The sequence below is a fragment of the Podarcis erhardii genome, assembly GCF_964252035.2.
Source record: "Podarcis erhardii genome assembly, chromosome: 13".
Classification (NCBI taxonomy): Eukaryota; Metazoa; Chordata; class Lepidosauria; order Squamata; family Lacertidae; genus Podarcis; species Podarcis erhardii.
The window spans coordinates 1239813-1260232 of NC_138502.1; the positions used below are offsets into that span (position 1 = coordinate 1239813).

Below are 20420 nucleotides of genomic sequence, written 5' to 3' on the forward strand. Positions count from 1 at the left end.
GCCAAGTGGGTGGCTCGGTTCGGGGGTGGCTCGTGGGCTGGTTAAAACAGCCTCTGTTGGCCGCTTCCGGCCCACGGGCCTTAGGTTGCCGACCCTTGTCCTAGCGCTTCCAGGGCGTCACAACTGGCGGCCGCTTGACCGTCTGCTGCAGATTGGTGGAGAAGGCGGGCAGCAACGCCGTTAAATCACGAGGAAACCTGGTAGCAAGGGAAAGGGTTGGCAGGGGCAGAAATGGGCCGGGCTGGTTTTGTAACCAACAAGGGAGCCTCCTCTTCTGCCCCTGTTGTCTTGTTTGGGGGGCTCTCGGAGACGGGGTCGGTCTGTGCAAGGGAATGAACCCTCCTCCCTCCCTCCCCTCTCCCACCTCCAGGGGATTCGTGCCTCCTCAGCCACCCGGCTCAGCTCACCCCGGCTGCTGTGGCTGCCCTTCCCACACCGGCGTCCTCGTCCGCAACTGCTGCTGCTGCTACTACTGAATTCACAGTTGGGGACAACGAGGATGAGGACGGGATGAACCACCTGCAGCAGGTGAGCGGGGGTCGCAGGGCCAAGGGAATCACTCTGCATGGGATCGCGCCTGGACTCTGGCTTGTGTGCCTTGGCTGGTTGGTTGCAGCAAACATGTTTTCGTGGCTGGCTCCCACATTCAGTGCAGAAGCTCTGAATCTTCTTTCTAAGGCGGGGGCTGCCCCACCCCCCGAATTACTAGGTCAAGATCCAAGCCTTTTGGCTTTGGTTTGATTCATAACAGACTTTTAGGAGACATCTGAAGGCAGCCCTGATTAGGGAAGCTTTTAATGTTTGACGGACTGTTGTATTTTATGATTTTTTTGGAAGCCGCCCAGAGTGGCTGGGGAAAACCCAGCCAGATAGGCGGGAAATTAATAATAATAATAATAATAATAATAATAATAATAATAATAATAATAATAATAATACTTTTAGCTGCCCCCTATCACAACCAGGTAAGTGGCTTAAAGCAATGACCATGGAAAAGCAGTCGGATTAACACAGGCTTCCTCAGCCTCGTCCCTCCAGATGTTTTTGGTCTACAACTCCATGCTCCCTAGCTAACAGGACCAGTGGTCAGGGAAGATGGGAGTTGCGGTCTCAAAAAACATCTGGAGGGCCAAGTTTGAGGAAGCCTGGATTAACGCATACCAGGTTTGTAAAGAAAACCTCTGCGGATACTGAAGCAAAAATATTTCAGTGACGGTGGGATAGCTAGGAGCCGGTGTTCCAGGTGTCTGACTCTTAAGGTCATCCAGCCCAACTTGCCAAAGTGCAAAATATTTGGAAGTAGTGGGGGGGGGGTTTGTTGTGTGCATTTCTCAGTGTGCATTTTTGCAAGCTTGCAACAGACGCGCATCATCTCCTTGCGCATTTCTCCCCCAACCCTCCCTGCCCCCTTTCCCCTCCATCCCCCCCCCCAGGAAGCGGAAAAGATGGTGGCATCCTTGCAGGACAGCTCTCTGGAGGAGGAGCACTTCAGCCAGACCATCGTGGACCATCGCAATACGGCCGCCGCCTTGCCGCTCTCCCACGAGGCAGCCATGAAGTGGTTCTACAAGGATCCCCAGGGGGAGATCCAAGGTGAGCTTTGCAGTAGGATTGGAATTGCCAAAAAAAGATGTTCGATTGTCTTTGTATGCCGCTACAGTGGCAAGGCGTGGGACGCGGGTGGCGCTGTGGGTTAAACCACAGAGCCTAGTGCTTGCCGATCAGAAGGTCGGCAGTTTGAATCCCCGCGACGGGGTGAGCTTCCATTGCTCGGTCCCTGTTCCTGCCCACCTAGCAGTTCAAAAGCACGACAAAGTGCAAGTAGATAAATAGGTACTGCTCCGGCGGGAAGGTAAACGGCGTTTCCGTGTGCTGCTCTGGTTCGCCAGAAGCGGCTTAGTCCTGCTGGCCACATGACCTGGAAGCTGTACGCCGGCTCCCTCGGCCAGTAAAGCAACCCCAGAGTCGGTCTCAACTGGACCTAATGGTCAGGTGTCCCTTTACCATTTTAAAAGCAGCAAGGTAGTGATATAGTGATGTATGGAAGTGAGAGCTGGACCGTAGAGAAGGCTGATCGCCGAAGAATGGATGCTTTTGAATTCTGGTGCTGGAGGAGACACTTCAGAGTCCCATGGACTGCAAGAAGATCAAACCTCTCCATTCGGAAGGAAATCAGCCCTGAGTGCTCACTGGAAGGACAGATCCTGAAGCTGAGGCTCCAAGACTTTGGCCACCTCATGAGAAGAGAAGACTCCCTGGAAAAGACCCTGATGTTGGGAAAGATGGAGGGCACAAGGAGAAGGGGAGGACAGAGGACGAGATGGTGGGACAGTGTTCTTGAAGCTACCAGCATGAGTCTGACCAAACTGCGGGAGGCAGCGGAAGACAGGAGGGCCTGGCGTGCTCTGGTCCAGGGGGTCACAAAGAGGCGGACACGACTAAAAAACAACAATAACAGCGGCAAGACTGCTATTAGCTAAAAATTGGAAATCTGAAGAAATACCAACAATAGAGGAATGGCAGATTACGATGTTGGACTTTTTGGAGCTGGCTGACCTGACTGGAAGAATCCGTGACCAGAAAGAAGAGGAGTATCAAGAGGACTGGGAGCAATTTAAAGTATATCTAGCCAAATATTGTAACATAAGATAGAAGAAAGTATCAAACAGGTTTAGGATTAGATTTGAAAGTATCAAACAGGTTTAGGATTAGAACAAGAGTTAATTGTAAAGCATTAAGGATTAGAATACCAATCAAACAGAAGAGGATAGTAAATCGAAGGAGATAATTTTTATTAGAAATATGATTTTGGAGAACTGTTACAAGGTGATACAATGAAATTCCGTTAGGGGGGATTTGAGGAAATCATTTAACAATGAAAGTTAAATTAGGTCTTGGAAGTGTCCCCCCCCCCTTTTCTTTAGAATTGTAATGTGTTTTCGTTTGTGTGTTTGGTATGTTATTTCTGTTATAAATGTGGAAATTGATAAAAAAAAAATTGGGGGGGGGGGAGGTGAGCTTTGCAGCCAGGAAGGGTGTGTGTGTGTGTGTGTGTATAGCACAGCGGCTTTTCTGCACCCGCAGCCCCAATTCTCCCCCCTCGGATCACTGACCTGCTCCTTCCTTTCTCGCCAGGACCCTTCACGACTCAAGAGATGGCTGAGTGGTTCCAGGCGGGCTATTTCACCATGTCCCTGCTGGTGAAGCGAGGCTGCGACGAGGGCTTCCAGCCGCTGGGCGAAGTCATTAAGATGTGGGGAAGAGTGCCTTTCGCTCCGGGTCCATCGCCACCCCCATTGCTGGTGAGAGGACCAGGGAAGGGATGGGGGGGGAGGCGAGGTTTTTGTGTTTTTAACCGAGATCGACGGATGGAGGGCAGTACAGCGGTGCCTTGGTTCTCAAACTTACTCCTTTCCGGAAGTCCGTTCCAAAACCAAAGCGTTCCAAAACCAAGGTGCGCTTTCCCATAGAAAGTAATGCAAAATGGATTACAGTGGTACCTCTGGTTACGTACTTAATTCGTTCCGGAGGTCCGTTCTTAACCTGAAACTGTTCTTAACCTGAGGTACCACTTCAGCTAATGGGGCCTCCCGCTGCCACTGTGCGATTTCTGTTCTCATCCTGAAGCAAAGTTCTTAACCCGAGGTACTATTTCTGAGTTAGCGGAGTCTGTAACCTGAAGCGTATGTAACCTGAAGCGTATGCAACCCGAGGTACCACTGTAATCAATTTCAGACTTTTAAAAACAACCCTATGACAGCAGTTTAACATGAATTTTGCAGTCTCACGAGACCATTGATCCGTAAGATGAAAGCAATAAACAATGTACTGCAGTCACACAATCAGTAGCTGAACTGGGTTCCACACAGTCACAAAAACAAAACAAAAGCGCCACAAAAACACAAAATAAATAGCACAAACATACAGACCTCAGCATAACACTCAAATTGGAAGCGTAACACTCAAAAGGAGCACGTTCGGCTTCCGGAAAAAGTTCGCAAACTGGAACACTTACTTCCGGGTTTGCAGTGTTTGGGTTCCAAGTTGTTTGAGTACCAAGGCGTTTGAGAACCAAGGCACCACTGCATACACATTTAAACGGTGGTGGTGACGGAGACGCTATACAGCGGTGCCCCGCAAGACGAACGCCTCGCAAGATGGAAAACTCGCTAGACGAAAGGGTTTTCCGTTTGGGAGGTGCTTCGCAAAACGAATTTCCTATGGGCTTGCTTCGCAAGACGAAAATGTCTTGCGAGTTCCTGCGGGTTTTTTTCCCTCCCCCCCCCTTTTTCTAAGCCGCTAAGCTGCTTACCCGATAAGCCGCGAAAAGCCGCGAAAAGCCAGTAATAGCGCTAATCCGCTAAGCCGTCAATGGGCTTGCTTCGCTAGACGAAGAGACTTGCGGAACGGATTCTTTTCGTCTTGCGAGGCACCACTGTACCAAGCCATCGCCTGTTGAGCCGCTCTCCCTTCCTCAACTCCCTCGGCTTGTGACCTGGGCTGGTTTTGTGTCTTCTCCTGTCTGCCCAGGGAAACATGGACCAGGAGCGCCTGAAGAAGCAGCAGGAGCTGGCCACCGCTGCCCTCTACCAGCAGCTCCAGCACCAACAGCTGCTTCAGCTCGTCAACAGGTAGCCTACCTCGCAGGGCGGTTGCCGTGGTTCCCTTGAAGGTTGATTCCCTTGCAAAAAAAGTGAGGGAGGGAGGAAGGCCTAGGTGTATCCTTGCCTCCGCCTGATGGGCTGTTCCATGGGGGGTGATGGGAGGGGGCGCACGCCGATCTCAGGAGGTCAGAGCTGCTACTTCGCGAGCAGCAGGTGGGTTCCTGACACCCCTTCTCCCCCTTTCCTTTTTTAAAAAAAATAGATTTTTATTAAGGTTTTAAAGGTTACAAAAGAAAAAAAAAGGAAAAGGAAACACTCAAGGAAGAAAAAGAAAAAACAATACATATATATAAAAAGAAAAAACAAACATCATAAAAAAAACAGATTAAAAAAAAGAAATAAAAAACAAGTCAAACCTTTAGCTCGCTTACTTACATTCACTTATTTCCTTGGCTTCCTCACGCCTCCCATTTTTGTATTCTAATTCAATTAAATATTCCAGCAAATCCTTCCGACTTTGTTTTTATCCTAATAATTTATCTTAACATATTATAATTTTACCTTCTCTCTTACACCAATTCATTTTTACTAAATCCTTTATATCTTTTCTACCAAAACCACATACCGTATTTTTCGCTCTATAACACGGACCTGACCATAACACGCACATCGTTTTTAGAGGAGGAAAACAAGAAAAAAAATTCTGAATGAAACAGTGGATGTATCATTTTTGTGCTTCATGCTGTGGCCACAGACATGTGATCTGATGGTGAATTTGGGGTAGCCCAATGCAAAGATCCTGAGGATCCATGTGGATCCATGCTTTGTAACCACGTTTTTGCACCATTGCAGCCCCAGGCAACAGTGGGTGCGTGATTTTGGGGGGGCAGGCTGTAGCCATGGACATGCTATGTGATCTGATGGTGAATTTGGGGTGACCCAATGCAAAGATCCTGAGGATCCGTGTGGATCCATGCCTTTTAACCACGTTTTTGCACCATTGCAGCCCCAGGCAACAGTGGGTGCGTGATTTTTGGGAGGCAGGCTGTAGCCATGGACATGCTATGTGATCTGATGGTGAATTTGGGGTGGCCCAATCCAAAGATCCTGAGGATCCATGTGGATCCATGTTTTGTAACTACATTTTAAGTGGGGAGGGAAGGAAAAACACAGAAGGGACAAGGAGCACGAGAGCGGTGTGCAGAGAAGCAGCTGGCTAAGAATGCAGGAGAGGGGTTTAAAGGGGTGAGGGGAAGGAAGGCAAAAGTCCCCCCCACCCAAGCCAGCCCCCCCCTTCTCTCTCTCTCACCTGCATGTTTTCTGGCTGCCTGTGAGGAGCAAGGAGAGTTCCTCTCTGCTTTCCCCTCTGCTTGCCTGGAGGGGAGGGGATTTGCCTGCTCTTTGTTCCGTTTGAGCAAACACAGCAAGGAAACACAAGCGGGTGGGCAGTAAGACCCTGAGGCAGAATGCAGGAAAGCAGCAACTTCCTCTTTTCAGGTTTCGCTTCTCCGACGCAACGCGCGATTTGATTTTTGCTGATTTTTGTTCCTGCGCTCCCCTAGTCGGCTCCAGGGGACCCCCCCCCCCACATTCGCTCAATAACACGCACAGACATTTCCCCTTCCTTTTTAGGAGAAGAAATCTGCGTGTTATAGAAAGAAAAATATGGTAATTTTCTTTTCCCAACATCTTTCTAACAATCCTTAATTTTACAATATTTTTGAAGATAAAGTTTAAATTTTTTCCAATCTTCTTCCACCAACTCTTCTCCTTGGTCCCGGATTCTGCCAGTCATCTCAGCCATCCCCCTTTCCTTTCCCCCCACAGCAGGCAGTATGCCCAGTGCTCCCTCCAGCAGAAGGTGGCGGCGGGGGACCTGACGCAGCAACAACTCACCGCCTTCCTGCAGCAGCTACAAGCTCTCAAGCCAAGGTGAGGCCTGGGGCCCCGGAGTCCCAGGGAAGGAGGCTTCCCAGTCACCCTTCTCCCAAGCTCCTCACTGTCAGCCCAGTGATAATAATAATAAGGTAAAGGGACCCCTGACCTTTAGGTCCAGTCGTGTCTGACTCTGGGGTTGCGGCGCTCATCTCGCTTTACTGGCCAAGGGAGCCGACGTACAGCTTCCGGGTCATGTGGCCAGCAGGACTAAGCTGCTTCTGGCGAACCAGAGCAGCGCATGGAAACGCCGTTTACCTTCCCGCCGGAGCAGTACCTATTGATCTACTTGCGCTTTGATGTGCTTTCGAACTGCTAGGTTGGCAGGAGCAGGGACCGAGCAATGGGAGCTCACCCCGTCGTGGGGATTCGAACCGCCGACCTTCCGATTGGCAAGCCCTAGGCTCTGTGGTTTAGCCCACAGCGCCACCCGCGTCCCAATAATAATAATAATAATAATAATAATAATAATAATAATTTATTATTTATACCCCTCCCCTCTGGCTGGGTTTCCCCAGCCACTCTGGGCGGCCTCCAACAAAGCACTAAAATACAATAACCTGTTAAACATTAAAAGCTTCCCTAAACAGGGCTGCCTTCAGATGTCTTCTAAAATTTTCGTAGTTGTTTATCTCTTTGACATCTGGTGGGAGGGTGTTCCACAGGGCGGGTGCCACCACCGAGAAGGCCCTCTGCCTGGTTCCCTGTAACCTGGCTTCTCGCAGGGAGGGAACTGCCAGAAGGCCCTCGGAGCTGGACCTCAGTGTCCGGGCTGAACGATGGGGGTGGAGACGCTCCTTCAGGTATGCAGTCTTCTCTCTCTGCACCCAGAAGTGTTTATGATCTTTCATTCAATCTGCTAGTCGCTTTATTTTGCCCAAGGCAACTGGAAGTGACTCACATCCACTCAATAATAATTTATCACTTATACCCCAGGGACGCAGGTGGTTCGAATCCCCGCAACGGGGTGAACTTCAGTTGCTCGGTCCCTGCTCCTGCCCACCTAGCAGTTCGAAAGCACATCAAAGTGCAACTAGATAAAATAAAATAATAAAAAAATTCCTTCCAGTAGCACCTTAGAGACCAACTAAATTAGTTATTAGTATGAGCTTTCGTGAGCATGCACACTTTTTCAGATACACTGATAGCTTTATCATGTATAGTGAGATAAGAATCCAATTCTTATCTCCTTATACAGGATGAAGCTATTTTTAGCCATCTCACCCCTTGCTTTTTCCTGTAAGACCAATTGCAGTCCTTAACAGTCGTCAACAGGTTTACCACACCTATCAGCCAATCACCCATTCCCACCCCCCTTCTGAGTAATACCCCGCCCCACCCTCTCACTATATACAGTGGTACCTCGGGTTAAGTACTTAATTTGTTCCAGAGGTCCGTTTTTAACTTGAAACTGTTCTTAACCTGAGACACCACTTTAGCTAATGGGGGCCTCCTGCTGCTGCCATGCCGCCGGAGCACGATTTCTGTTCTCATCCTGAAGCAAAGTTCTTAACCTGAAGCACTATTTCTGGGTTAGCGGAGTCTGTAACCTGAAGCGTATGTAACCTGAAGCGTATGTAACCCGAGGTACCACTGTATAAGGGGTGGGTGACTTCTATTTCAGTGTATCTGAAGAAGTGTGCATGCACACGAAAGCTCATACCAATAACTAACTTAGTTGGTCTCTAAGGTGCTACTGGAAGGAATATTTTTATTCTATTTTATTTATTTTGTTTTGTTTCGACTACGGCAGACCAACAGGCTACCTACCTGTAACTACCTGTACCGCTCCAGCAGGAAGGTAAACGGCGTTTCTGTGCGCTGCTCTGGTTTCGCCAGAGGCAGTTTAGTCATGCTGGCCACATGACTTGGAAAAACTGTCTGTGGAGAACCGTCAGCTCCCTCGGCCAATAAAGCGAGATGAGCGCTGCAACCCCAGAGTCGTCCGTTACTGGACTTAACTGTCAGGGGTCCTTTGCCTTTTTTAACTCATACCCTGCCCATCTGGCTGGGTTTCAAAAAACTCCACGTAGCTACATTAAAACCAAAACAGGTGGAGGCGAAGGAGAAATGCACTAAAAACATCTCACCTGTTCTTTAATGATTATTATTTTCTATGCTTTTAGCTGTTATTTTTTTTATCTGTACAGGTGAAACTCGAAAATTTAGAATACAGTGGTGCCTCGCAAGACGAAAAGAATCCATTCCGCGATCCTCTTCGTCTAGCGGTTTTTTCGTCTTGCGAAGCAAGCCCATTGACGGCTTAGCGGATTAGCGCTATTAGTGGCTTTTAGCGTCTTTTAGCGGCTTAGCGGATAAGCAGATAAGCGGCTTAGCGGCTTAGAAAAAGGGGGGGGAAAGTCGGAAAAACTCGCAAGACATTTTCATCTTGCGAAGCAAGCCCATAGGAAATTCATTTTGCGAAGCACCTCCAAAATGGAAAACCCTTTCGTCTAGCGGGTTTTTCGTCTTGCGAGGCATTCGTCTTGGGGGGGGCACCACTGTATTGTGGAAAAGTTCATTTATTTCAGTAATTCAACTTAATAGGTGAAACTAATATATGAGATAAGACTCATGACATGCAAAGCGGGATACGTCAAGCCTTTATTTGTTATAATTGCGATGATCATGGCGTACAGCTGATGAAAACCCCAAATTAACAATCTCAGAAAATTAGAATATCGTGAAAAGGTGCAGTAGCTATTCAACCCATAACCCCTGCAATGGGTTCCTGAGCCTTGAAATGGTCTCTCAGTCTGGTTCAGTGGGAAGCACAATCCTGGGGAAGGCTGCTGACCTGACACTTGTTCAGAAAGCCATCACTGAGACCCTCCATAAGGAGGGAAAGCCTCAAAAGCTAATTGCAGAAGAAGTTGGATATTCCTAATGATTTAATTTAATATTCTGAATTTCTGAGATTGTTAATTTGGGGTTTTCACCAGATGTACGCCATGATCATCACAATTATAACAAATAAAAGGCTTGACATACCTGGCTTTGCATGTCATATACAGTGGTACCTCGAGTTAAGTACAGAGGTGCCTCACAAGATGAAATTAATTCGTTCTGCGAGTTGCTTCGCCTTGCGATTTTTTCGTCTTGCGGAGCGCGGATTCCCTGGGTATTAACGGCTTTAAGAAAAAGGAAGCAAACCCGCAAGACGTTTTCGTCTTGCGAAGCAAGCCCATAGGGAAATTCGTCTTGCGAAGCAACTCAAAAAACGAAAAACCCTTTCGTCTTGCACGTTTTTCGTCTAGCGAGGCATTTGTATTGCGAGGTACCACTGTACTTAATTCGTTCCATAGGTCCATTCCTAACCTGAAACTGTTCTTAACCTGAAGCACCGCTTTAGCTAATGGGGCCTCCTGCTGCCGTCGTGCCGCCAGAGCACAATTTCTGTTCTCATCCTGAGGCAAAGTTCTTTACCTGAAGCATATGTAACCCAAGGTACCACTGTATTAGTTTCACCTTTTAAGTTGAATTACTGAAATAAATGAACTTTCCCACGATATTCTAGTTTTTTGAGTTTCAGCTGTATGCTTTTAGCTGTTGTTTATCTGTTAGCTGCCTTGAGTCTCTGTTAGGGAAGAAGGTGTTGTATGAGAAAATCTATGTGATGATGATGATGATGATGATAATAACCAGATGCCTCCATGGAAACACACAAGCGTCACCTGAACATTCTCTTCTGTGGTTTCCACCAACTGGGATTTGTTCAAAAGCATTGCTGTCTCCCAGCCGCGGAGGCACAGCATAGCCAACCGTGGTTTAGAAGCCATGGCTCGTCTTCCCGGCCTCCATGGGTTTGTCTGATCCTCTTTTGAAGCCATGAGACGGTTGAGTTTCTCCCCTGCCCCCTAACCTTGCCACTTTGCTTGTTTCCAGATCCGGGGAGCAGGGAATGATTCCTTCTATGAACCGATCAATATCTGTGCCAGATACCGGGTCCCTGTGGGACACACATACCTCAGCCTCACCGCAAGCAGGTGACAACTCGGGCCTCTGGGCATATAAGAGTGGAAAGGAGGAAGGAGGAGGTGGTGGTTTTGCGCAGTTCTAAGAGCAGGGCCTTGGCGTTAGGCCAGTCACAGTTCTTGGAACGCAGTGTAGTACTTATGGGCTGGGTTCAAATCCTTAAACACCCCTAACCCCCCAAATGGGATTGTTCCTCAGCTGGCTTGCAAGGTGATTGTACGACCTAAGAATTGCCTGACCCCTCAAGCGCCCGCTCAGCCACTTGGGTCAGTGGAATTGGCACTGCTGCAGATGTTTAGAAAACGGAAGAAAGTTTTAATCTGTCGTTGCTTAAAATTTTTATTTTTATTTTTTTTGTTAGAGCGTTTATTAATTTTCCAGTAAAAAACATCCAAGTAACATATCAAATCACAATCCAGTTAAAAAAAAAATCCAATTGTCTTCCGAACTTAATTCTAATTTTACGACTTCCCACGATCTGAACGTCAAAGCAATCTCCGTCCTGCCTCTCACAATAGTTCCATATTTCCATATCTGATTTTATCTCTTCAAGCTTCTTGTTGCTTTAAATTTTTAAAAGTCCCAGGTTGCTATTATTTTTTTCTTACCTGTTGTTTTATTGTAAACCTCTCCGGAGTTTTTCCCCCCTCCTTAAAAAAAGAATGAAAGCGGTGTATAAATTTTGTGAAAGTAAAAAAAGAGAATAAAACAGGATAACTTCCTTACCTTCCAAGCCGGCTCGCCGCTAGCATTCAAAAAGCGAGGCGCAGGCGTTTGGATCTCACAGGGCTCTTCCTTGAGAATTAGGGTTGGGGAGTTTTAATGTTGGCCTCTCACACGCGAACAAAACAGCAGCTACACGTGCCTCAGTCAAGGGCGTGTGTGTGTGTGGTTTTGAGCAACATTCAATCAATCATCACCTTTCTTTTCCCGTTCGTAGAACTAGAATCACCCTTGGCGTGGGTGGGTCTTCCATTTCCCCGTAGCTCACAGATTAAAGTTCAGCGGTTGCGAAACGTTTGTCAAAATACATTCAAAGTCCACTGGGAGAAAAATGCGAGTGCGGGTAGAAGTGTAAGCAGAGTGGCAGGCCTAAGCTTGACTTTACACCCTTGGCTCCCAGAGTTGGCAGTGGGGTAACCTGGGATTGGGGGGTGTGTGCTAAGAGCCGGGGGGGCCTTGGAGGTTTAAATGACCACCAGACCCCAAAAAGCTGGTATCAGTGGATCAGGCTCGTCAAATAACAGAACAGTTGAATTCATTAAACGAAGCGGCTTCAATTGGATTTGAGTAAAGGTGCAATTAATCGCCACTGTTTTGAATTTTACCTTCTGGGGTCGGGCAAACCACTATTCTGAAGAATGCTTTTTATAGGGTTGGGGGGCACTGGACACGAGGGGATCAAACTCCCGATTTTCATATGGGTAACGCCTCTTCTCTTCTCCCCACCCACCGCCTCAAATCCCCTCTTTTTTCTTTCCAGGCGGTGAGGCCAGCTTATGGGATATTCCAATTAATTCTTCAACTCAGGGTCCAATCTTAGAACAACTTCAACTGCAACATAAAGTGAGTTGTGCGTTGCATGGTGGGGCTGGGGTGTGCGTGTGGTTGAATTGGGGCCTTCCTGCAACTTAGGCTCTGTGGCGGGGAATCTGCCTTGCACGCGGAAAGTGCCCTGGACCGATCCCCAACAGCACCTTAATAATGTCGGTTTGCAAGCCCCCTCCGTAGAGGCTGGCCCCTCTCACTGTCCTCGGATTTTGATAGGCGACAGTTTCCCAATCACAGGTAAAATGCACAACCCCCTCCCTCCTGCTTCCGCAGGGGAAAGAAAATAAGTCGGAAATCTACTTACGTGATGTTTATTTCTGACATTACAGCACTAGAGAAAAACACGTCCTTTCAGTTCAGTTCTTCTAGCACGTCTGACAAACTTCCTGAGCATGCGCAATCGGAAGGTTTCAAATTACAGTGGTGCCCCGCAAGACGAATGCCTCGCAAGACGGAAAACCCGCTAGACGAAAGGGTTTTCCGTTTTGGAGGTGCTTCGCAAAACGAATTTCCTATGGGCTTGCTTTGCAAGACGAAAATGTCTTGCGAGTTCCTGCGGATTTTTTACCCTCCCCCCTTTTTCTAAGGCGCTAAGCCGCTTATCAGCTGATCCGCTAAGCCGCTAAGCCACTTAACAGCTGAGCCGCTAAGCCGCTTAACAGCTGATCGGCTAAGTCGCTTATCAGCTGATCTGCTAAGCCGCCAAGCCGCTTATCAACTGATCTGCTAAGCCGCTAAGCCACTTATCAGCTGATCCGCTAAGCCGCTTATCAGCTGATCTGCTAAGCCGCTAAGCCGCTTAACAGCTGATCCGCTAAGCCGCTTATCAGCTGATCCGCTAAGCCCCTAAGCCGCTAATAGCGCTAAGCCGCTAAGCTGCTAATGGGCTTGCTTCGCAAGACGAAAAAACCGCAAGACAAAGAGACTCGCAGAACGGATTCTTTTCGTCTTGCGAGGCACCACTGTACACTCTTCACAAAGACTTATCCAGCCTGTGAATGTCCTGGGAAATTCTTCTTTCCCACAGATAGGCACATCATGTGATGTCAACAATCTGGCTGTCTGCAGCTGTGATGTTTCCATATACTGACAAATAATAGTAGTAGTAGTAATAATAATAATAATAATAATTATTATTATTATTATTATTATTATTTATACCCCGCCCTCCCCAGCCAAGGCCGGGCTCAGAGCGGCTAATAAGCAATAATAAAAACAAGTTGAATGAGTACAACTTAAAAACAAGATTAAAATACAACATTAAAATATTGAAACATTAAAATATTAAAATGCAGCCTCATCACAGGAGGAGAAAAGGAAAAAGGAAAAAGAAAGTGGGGGAGGGAATCAAATTGGCTCCAAGCCAAAGGCCAGGCGGAACAACTCTGTCTTACAGGGCCTGCAGAAAGAAATCAGATCCTGCAGGGCCCTGGTCTCATGAGGCAGAGCGTTCCACCAAGTTGGGGCCAGTACTGAAAAGGCCCTGGCTCTGGTTGAGGCTAATCTGACTTCCTTAAGGCCCAGGACCACTAGGGTGTTTATGGATCTTGAGGCTCTCCGTGGGGCATACCGGGAGAGGCGGTCCCGTAGGTACGAGGGTCCTAGGCCATGAAGGGCTTTAAAGGTCAAAACCAGCACCTTGAACCTGACCCTGTACTCCACCGGGAGCCAGTGCAGCTGGAAAAGCACTGGGTGAATGTGATCCCACGGCAGGGACCCCGTGAGGAGCCTCGCTGCAGCATTCTGCACCCGCTGGAGTTTCTGGGACAGCTTCAAGGGTAGCCCCGCGTAGAGCAAATTACAGTAGTCAAGCCTGGAGGTGACCGTCGCAAGGATCACTGTGGCCAGGTCACCTTCAGACAGACTTCCCTGCCTGAAACCCTGGGGCCGTTCTGGGCAGGCGGCGCTGCGCTCGTTGGGACCCCTGGCTGCCTGGTTCTGCTCAAGGCGGCTCCTCGCGCCCTAACTGGCTTGTCCAACCCCGCAGCTACAGGAGCGGAGAGGCGCCGAACTCAGGGCTAAGAGGGACGAGGACGAGCGGAAGCGGCGCCAGGAAGAACAGAAGCGCCGCGAGGAGGAGGAGGTGTTCCGGCGCAAGCAGGCAAGGGCAGCGAGCGCCAGCACGGCCTCCCATTCGCAGGTGGGGCTCGAGACAGATAGCTCTCCCTCCTCCCCAGCACCCCTTCTTCCTCCAGCTCAGCCCCTTTGCGAGCGTGTGGGTCCACGGGAGCTTTTGTCCTATGGGTGTAGAGCGGCTTCCTTCCTCTCTCTCTCTCACCCCCTTTCTGAAGGCTCTGGGACTTGGCCTGGGTGGGGGTGCTCTTTGGAAGAAAGTGGGAGCAGTCTTATTCCATGTGCGCCCCCCGACCTCTTTGGTTGGCAGAACCAGCACCATTCCAGGCTCCACAAAATACACGTTGTCACTTTTTGAAAGTCCCGAATTACAGTGGTGCCCCGCAAGACAAATGCCTCGCAAGACGAAAAACTCGCTAGGCGAAAGAGTTTTCCGTTTTCGAGGTGCTTTACAAGATGAATTTCCCTATGGGCTTGCTTCGCAAGACGAAAACGTCTTGTGAGTTCTTGCGAGTTTCTTCCCTTTTTTTTACTTTTTTCTAAGCCGCTAAGCCGCTAGGCCACTAATAGCCGCTAAGCCGCTAATGGCTGTGCTTTGCAAGACGAAAAAACCGCAAGATGAAGAGACTTGAGGAACGAATTAATTTCGTCTTGCGAGGCACCACTAATTGTTCTAATGGGCTAATTGTTCTCATGGGTGATTGTATTGTTTTTAAACTTCTTTTGTTAACCAATTTGCTTGCTTGCTTGCTGGCTTGTCTTTTGCATTCAAGGGGTGGATAAATTTTATGAAATAATGTGAGGGGGTGGGAACAGAGAGAGACCCCGAAGGAGTTTTTTTTTGGGGGGGCGGTTTCCTCCCCAGAGAGGAAGCAAGATTCCCGGCTGCAGTAGACATAGGATTTGTCAGCTCGACTCTTCAGCCAGGCTTTTTTAACACTTTTCAGTGCTGTAACCTGCCCCTGAACCTTAAGAGAGGAGGACGGCTAATAAATGAAACCATCACCATCTAGTCTCCAGCTGTTTTGGAACTACAACTCCCATCATCTGTAGCTAGGAGGACCAGTGACCAGGGATGATGGGAATTGTAGTCCAAAAAAACAGCTTGGCAACCCCAAATTTGGGGAACCCTGATCTAGTGAATTTGGAAGTCTGGTGGCTGGGATTTCAGACCGGTGTGTGTTTTTCGATACGATACGATAATCTTTATTGTCATTGTCCCATACAGAACAACGAAATTGAAAAAATCTACATCAGACATTCAAAACCAACAAGCCTGCTATCCCAGCTATCCCAGCCTGTTTAGCCCCCTAAAAACTCTTATACCCCATAATTAAATACAATATACTCCCACAGAGACTACACTGCGTTTAAAACCAAAATCGCATTTGGGTAGAAACTGTTTCTCAGGCGGCTAGTCCTAGTCTTTATAACCCTGGACCTTCTTCCAGAAGGCAGAAGCTGAAAGAGATCGTTTCCGGGGTGCGCACTATCCTGCGCTATCTCTGCCGCTTTCTTATGGCACCTGGAAGCGTAGATTTGATCCAAGGTGGGAAGAGGGCACCCAATTATTCTCTCCGCAGTCTTTACACCCCTGGACAGCATTGTTTTTTCCCTGACGGTGGAGCTCCCAAACCACACGCACAGACCATAAGTTAATTCCCTCTCTCCTCTGCCTCCAGCTCCCCTCTTCCTCGTCGTGGGGCCAGCAGTCCGTGAACAGCTCTTCGTCTACCCAGAACAGCTTCAGCATCTCGGACCTCCAGAAACTTGGGGACGTGCGGGCCTTGCGGGAAGAGGTGAGCCCTGCTCTGGTGCGGGTTTTTGGGTGGGGTGGCCCTCATTGTATTGCCAGGCGCGAGGCTCACTCCTCGCCCTCCCTTCTCGATGCCTCTCCCCCTCCCCAGTGCCGCCACCAGGAGCTCCTGAAGCTGATCCAGCAGCAGCAGAACTCTCACCCGCTGTGGACCAAGCAGAATGTCTCCATGAAGGCCCTGCTGGAGCTGCAGCAAGAGACCGAGAGGCACATGCAGAAACAACAGCAGAGGGCGCAGCAGAGAGCCGTGAGTCAGCCCCCCCCCGCTCCCCCCCGGGGGCAGCTTGAGATGACCCAGCCAGGCAAAGGAAGAAATAATAATAATAATAATAATAATAATAATAATAATAATATATTTATATCCTGCCCTCCCCAGCCGAAGCCGGGCTCAGAATAGCTAACAGCAGTAAAATAACACAACATTCTAAAGGAATAATAATAATAATAAATTTGCACCCTGCCCCTGTTTTGGGGGGACAGGAGGCGGGCGGGTGTGGGGGACTCCCTAGTCCTGAATGGGGCAACTGTGCCCTTGAAGGACCAGGTGCGCAGCCTGGGAGTCATTTTGGACTCACCGCTGTCCATGGAGGCGCAGGTCAGTTCTGTGTCCAGGGCAGCTGTCTGCCAGCTCCACCTGGTACGCAGGATGAGATCCTCCCTGCCCGCGGACTGTCTCGCCAGAGTGGTGCATGCTCTGGTTATCTCCCGCTTGGACTACTGCAATGTGCTCTATGTGGGGCTACCTTTGAAGGTGACCTGGAAACTACAACTAATCCAGAATGCGGCAGCTAGACCGGTGACCGGGGGCAGCAGCCGAGACCACATAACACCGGTCCTGAAAGACCTGCACTGGCTCCCAGGACGTTTCCGAGCACAATTCAAAGTGTTGGTGCTGACCTTGAAAGCCCTAAATGGCCCCAAAGGTCCAGTAGACCTGAAGGGGCGTCTCCACCCCCATCGTTCAGCCTGGACGCTGAGGTCCAGCTCCAGGGCCTTCTGGCGGTTCCCTCCCTGCGAAAAGCAAAGCTACAGGGAACCAGGCAGAGGGCCTTCTCAGTGGTGGCACCCACCCTGTGGAACGCCCTCCCACCAGATGTCAAAGAGAAAAACAACTACCAGACTTTTAGAAGACATCTGAAGGCAGCCCTCTTTAGGGAAGCTTTTAATGTTTAACAGACCACTGTATTTTAATATATCTGTTGGAGGCTGCCCACCCAGATGGGCAGGGTATAAATAATAAATTCTATTCTATTCTATAAGTAATTAATTATTATTGTTGTTGTTGTTGTTGTAGCAGCAGCAGCTGTGGAGGCTTTGGGCTTCTGCAAACAGGTTCAAGCTTCTCCCTTTCCTCCCATAGCATGGCGGCCACAGTCTGACCAGCCTCCCGTCTCAGTGGGGGGCAGACTCGAGCCCCCTGTGGGCGTCCCACGAGAAGAACAGCTCCATCAGTCTCTGGGAGGAGAGCATGAAGAACGCCGGCCCCCTCGCCAGGAGCCTCGGCTTGAAGAACAGCCGCAGCAGCCCGTCCCTGGGGTGAGCAGCGGGGCGGGCGGGCGGGCGGTGGGGCTTGGCCAGGGGAGAGGGGCCGGATCCGAGCTCACACTCCCCCCCTCCCCTGGTCTCCTCCTTTTCAGGGACACGTACAACGCCTCCTGTCGTCAGAGCCGGAAGAAGACGGACGAGGAGGAGAAGCTGCTGAAGCTGCTTCAGGGAATCCACAAGCCGCAGGACGGTTTCACGCAGTGGTGTGAGCAAATGCTCCATGCCCTCAATACCTCCAGCAACCTTGATGGTATGGGGGGAGGCGGGAGGGGGAGGGGGGAGAAGAGGAAGAGGAGGGACAGCAGGACAGGGCCCCCCTTCCCCCCCAGGCTGCCCCGGGGTGGATCGGAAGGAGGGTAGCGCAGGCCCAGAGGCAGGCAGTCGAGAAAACCCCGGACCTCGGCGGGGGTTGGGATAGATGACCCCCCGGTGTCCCCTCCAGCTCCACGAAAAAGCTGTTTTTTGGTGCCAGATTTTAACAGCACGGATAGGGGCGGGAGGGGGCGGTTTTAACAGCACCTGCGTGGATCCTTGCTTCGTGCATGGAAGAGGGTGGAGGCAGGTTGTGAATACAGGCATCCCCCCCCCCCAAAAAAATGTAGCTGGAAATTTGGAGGGAGAGACCCGAACAGCCTAAGCAAAGCCGTGTTACACTTGTGCCTTGCGAGGAGACCCTCCCTGGAGCCCAAAGGGGGGGGGCTCCTCTTCGGGCTCCAGGGAAGGCCTCCTCGTGAGTTGGAAGCACTGTTAGGCGGGCTCCCCCCCCCCCAATTTATGCCCATTTTGCGTAAACGGGGAGTCACCTGTAATGAACGGGAACAAATAAAGCATGTTTTAAAAAGCAGTCGTCCCCCAAAGACTGCATGTATATAGTCTTCAGGCTACAGCCGTTTTTTTGGGTTGCGGACTGCCGAAACCCAGAAGTACGGGTTACTTCCAGGTTTCGGCGGTCGTGCATGAGCAGAAGCGCTCAATTGCACTTTGCACATGCGCAGAAGCGCCAAATCACAACCCGGCATGTGCAGATGCAGGGTTGCGAATGCAGCAGGTTGTGAGCGTACATAGAAAAACGCATAGAAATGAAAGCCAAGGCTTTCCCCCCTCATTCTACCCATCCTGTCCCAGAGAGAGGCCTTGCTGTGTTCTCTTGGGTATCATTTGCAGCTGGGAGGGAGAGTTGATATTTTTTCTCCCCCTCTTTCCACGCATCTTTGTAGGGAGGGCTGGGAATCCCTCCCCCGCCTCCCCCTTTCCCCTGCGATAGGATGTGGCAATTTCCTGTTTCTCCTCTCTTCCGCCATGCTCTCCCCCCCCCCAAAACACCACCCCAACCCAGTCCCCACTGTGGTGGCCTTCCTGAAGGAGGTGGAGTCCCCCTACGACGTCCACGACTGCATCCGCTCCTACCTGGGAGACACGGTGGAAGCCAAAGAGTTCGCGAAGCAGTTCCTGGAGCGCCGGGCCAAGCAGAGAGCCAGCCAGCAGCGCCAGCAGCAACAGCAGGTGAGCCGCGCTCGGTTGCGGGAACCGGCCATCGATCTCCCACCCCCAGCTGCCAACATACAGTGGTGCCTCGCAAGACGAAATTAATTTTTTCGTCTAGCGAATTTTTCGTCTTGCGAAGCACGGCTATTAGTGGCTTAGCGGCTATTAGCGGCTTTAAGAAAAAGGAAAAAAACTCGCAAGAACTCGCAAGACGTTTTCGACTTGCGAAGCAAGCCCATAGGGAAATTCGTCTTGTGAAGCACCTCAAAAAATGGAAAACTCTTTCGTCTAGCGAATTTTTCGTCTTGCGAAGCACGGCTATTAGCGGCTTAACAGCTTTAAGAAAAAGGAAAAAACTCGCAAGAACTCGCAAGACGTTTTCGACTTGCGAAGCAAGCCCATAGGGAAATTCGTCTTGCGAAGCGCCTCCAAAACGGAAAACCCTTTCGTCTAGCGGGTTTTTCGTCTTGCGAGGCATTCGTCTTGCAGGGCACCACTGTATGCAGAAGAGGGCAAGGGAAGTCCAACCCGGGTCACGTTTGACTTGAGAACAGGCAGCTCCCCCAAAGAACAGCAAGGTTTGGTACGGTTGCCATATTTTGAAGAGCAAAAAACTGGACGCATTTGCCAACTTCTGCTTAACTGCAGATCACCGCCGGCACTCATTTTAAATGCCGTATTTTCCGCTCCATAAGATGCACTTTTTTCTTCCTAAAAAGTAAGGGGAAATGTCTGTGCGTCTTATGGAGCGAATGCGTGGTCCCTGGAGCCGAATTGCCCAGGGGCAAAAAGCAGATCAAGCTTCTTTTTTTTTGAAAGAGGGAAGTGGGTGTTGAAACAAAGCCGCTGATTGGCAAGCGATCGGAAGCGAGATAAGGGACGCTAGCGGAGGCTGCCTGGGAGGGGGGAGGTAAAAGCCCATGGATCCTCAGGATTTTAGCATTGGGTCACCCCAAATTCACCATCAGATCACATAGCATGTCCATGGCTACAGCCTGCACCCAAAAAATCACGCACCCACTGTATCCTGGGGCCGCAGTGGTGCAAAAATGTGGTTACACAGCACGGATCCACATGGATCCTCAGGATTTTTGCATTAGGTCACCCCAAAATCACCATCAGATCACATGTCTGTGGCCACAGCATGAGCCACAAAAATCATACATCCACTGTTTCGTTCAGAATATTTTTTTTCTTGTTTTCCTCCTCTAAAAACTAGCGGCGTCTTATGGAGCGGAAAATACGGTATATAGGATATAGAATCTCTGATATATTGCTAGTAGCAACATTCTTAACTGTCAACAACAAAATAATAATAATACATATTGCTCCCTCACTTGCCACTTGAAAGTATTTGGGCTCGCATCAGCGCGCACAGAACAATTTATTAAACTGGTTAACGTACGTCTGGGCTCTCCTTAAGGGTGGGGCGTGTT

General features: G+C 49.7%; 1 protein-coding gene across 4 annotated transcripts in view; it reads left to right on the forward strand.

Annotated features, from left to right (window-relative positions):
• GIGYF1 (GRB10 interacting GYF protein 1) overlaps window positions 1-19793 on the forward strand; it is a 51921-nt gene extending 32128 nt beyond the window's left edge. For 3 of the 4 annotated variants that reach the window (XM_081835622.1, XM_081835621.1, XM_081835623.1), the window contains 14 exons: window positions 371-528; window positions 1434-1593; window positions 3136-3302; window positions 4531-4631; window positions 6432-6536; window positions 10425-10525; window positions 11998-12080; window positions 14053-14205; window positions 15821-15937; window positions 16046-16201; window positions 17315-17490; window positions 17592-17749; window positions 18836-19067; window positions 19491-19793. In XM_081835622.1, the coding sequence (XP_081691748.1) occupies window positions 371-528; window positions 1434-1593; window positions 3136-3302; window positions 4531-4631; window positions 6432-6536; window positions 10425-10525; window positions 11998-12080; window positions 14053-14205; window positions 15821-15937; window positions 16046-16201; window positions 17315-17490; window positions 17592-17749; window positions 18836-19067; window position 19491 (1868 nt within the window). In that variant the 3' untranslated portion in view covers window positions 19492-19793. The remainder of the gene's footprint in view (window positions 1-370; window positions 529-1433; window positions 1594-3135; window positions 3303-4530; window positions 4632-6431; window positions 6537-10424; window positions 10526-11997; window positions 12081-14052; window positions 14206-15820; window positions 15938-16045; window positions 16202-17314; window positions 17491-17591; window positions 17750-18835; window positions 19068-19490) is intronic. The other variant, XM_081835624.1, reaches the window with a different exon arrangement.
• The last annotated feature ends 627 nt before the right edge of the window (window positions 19794-20420 follow it).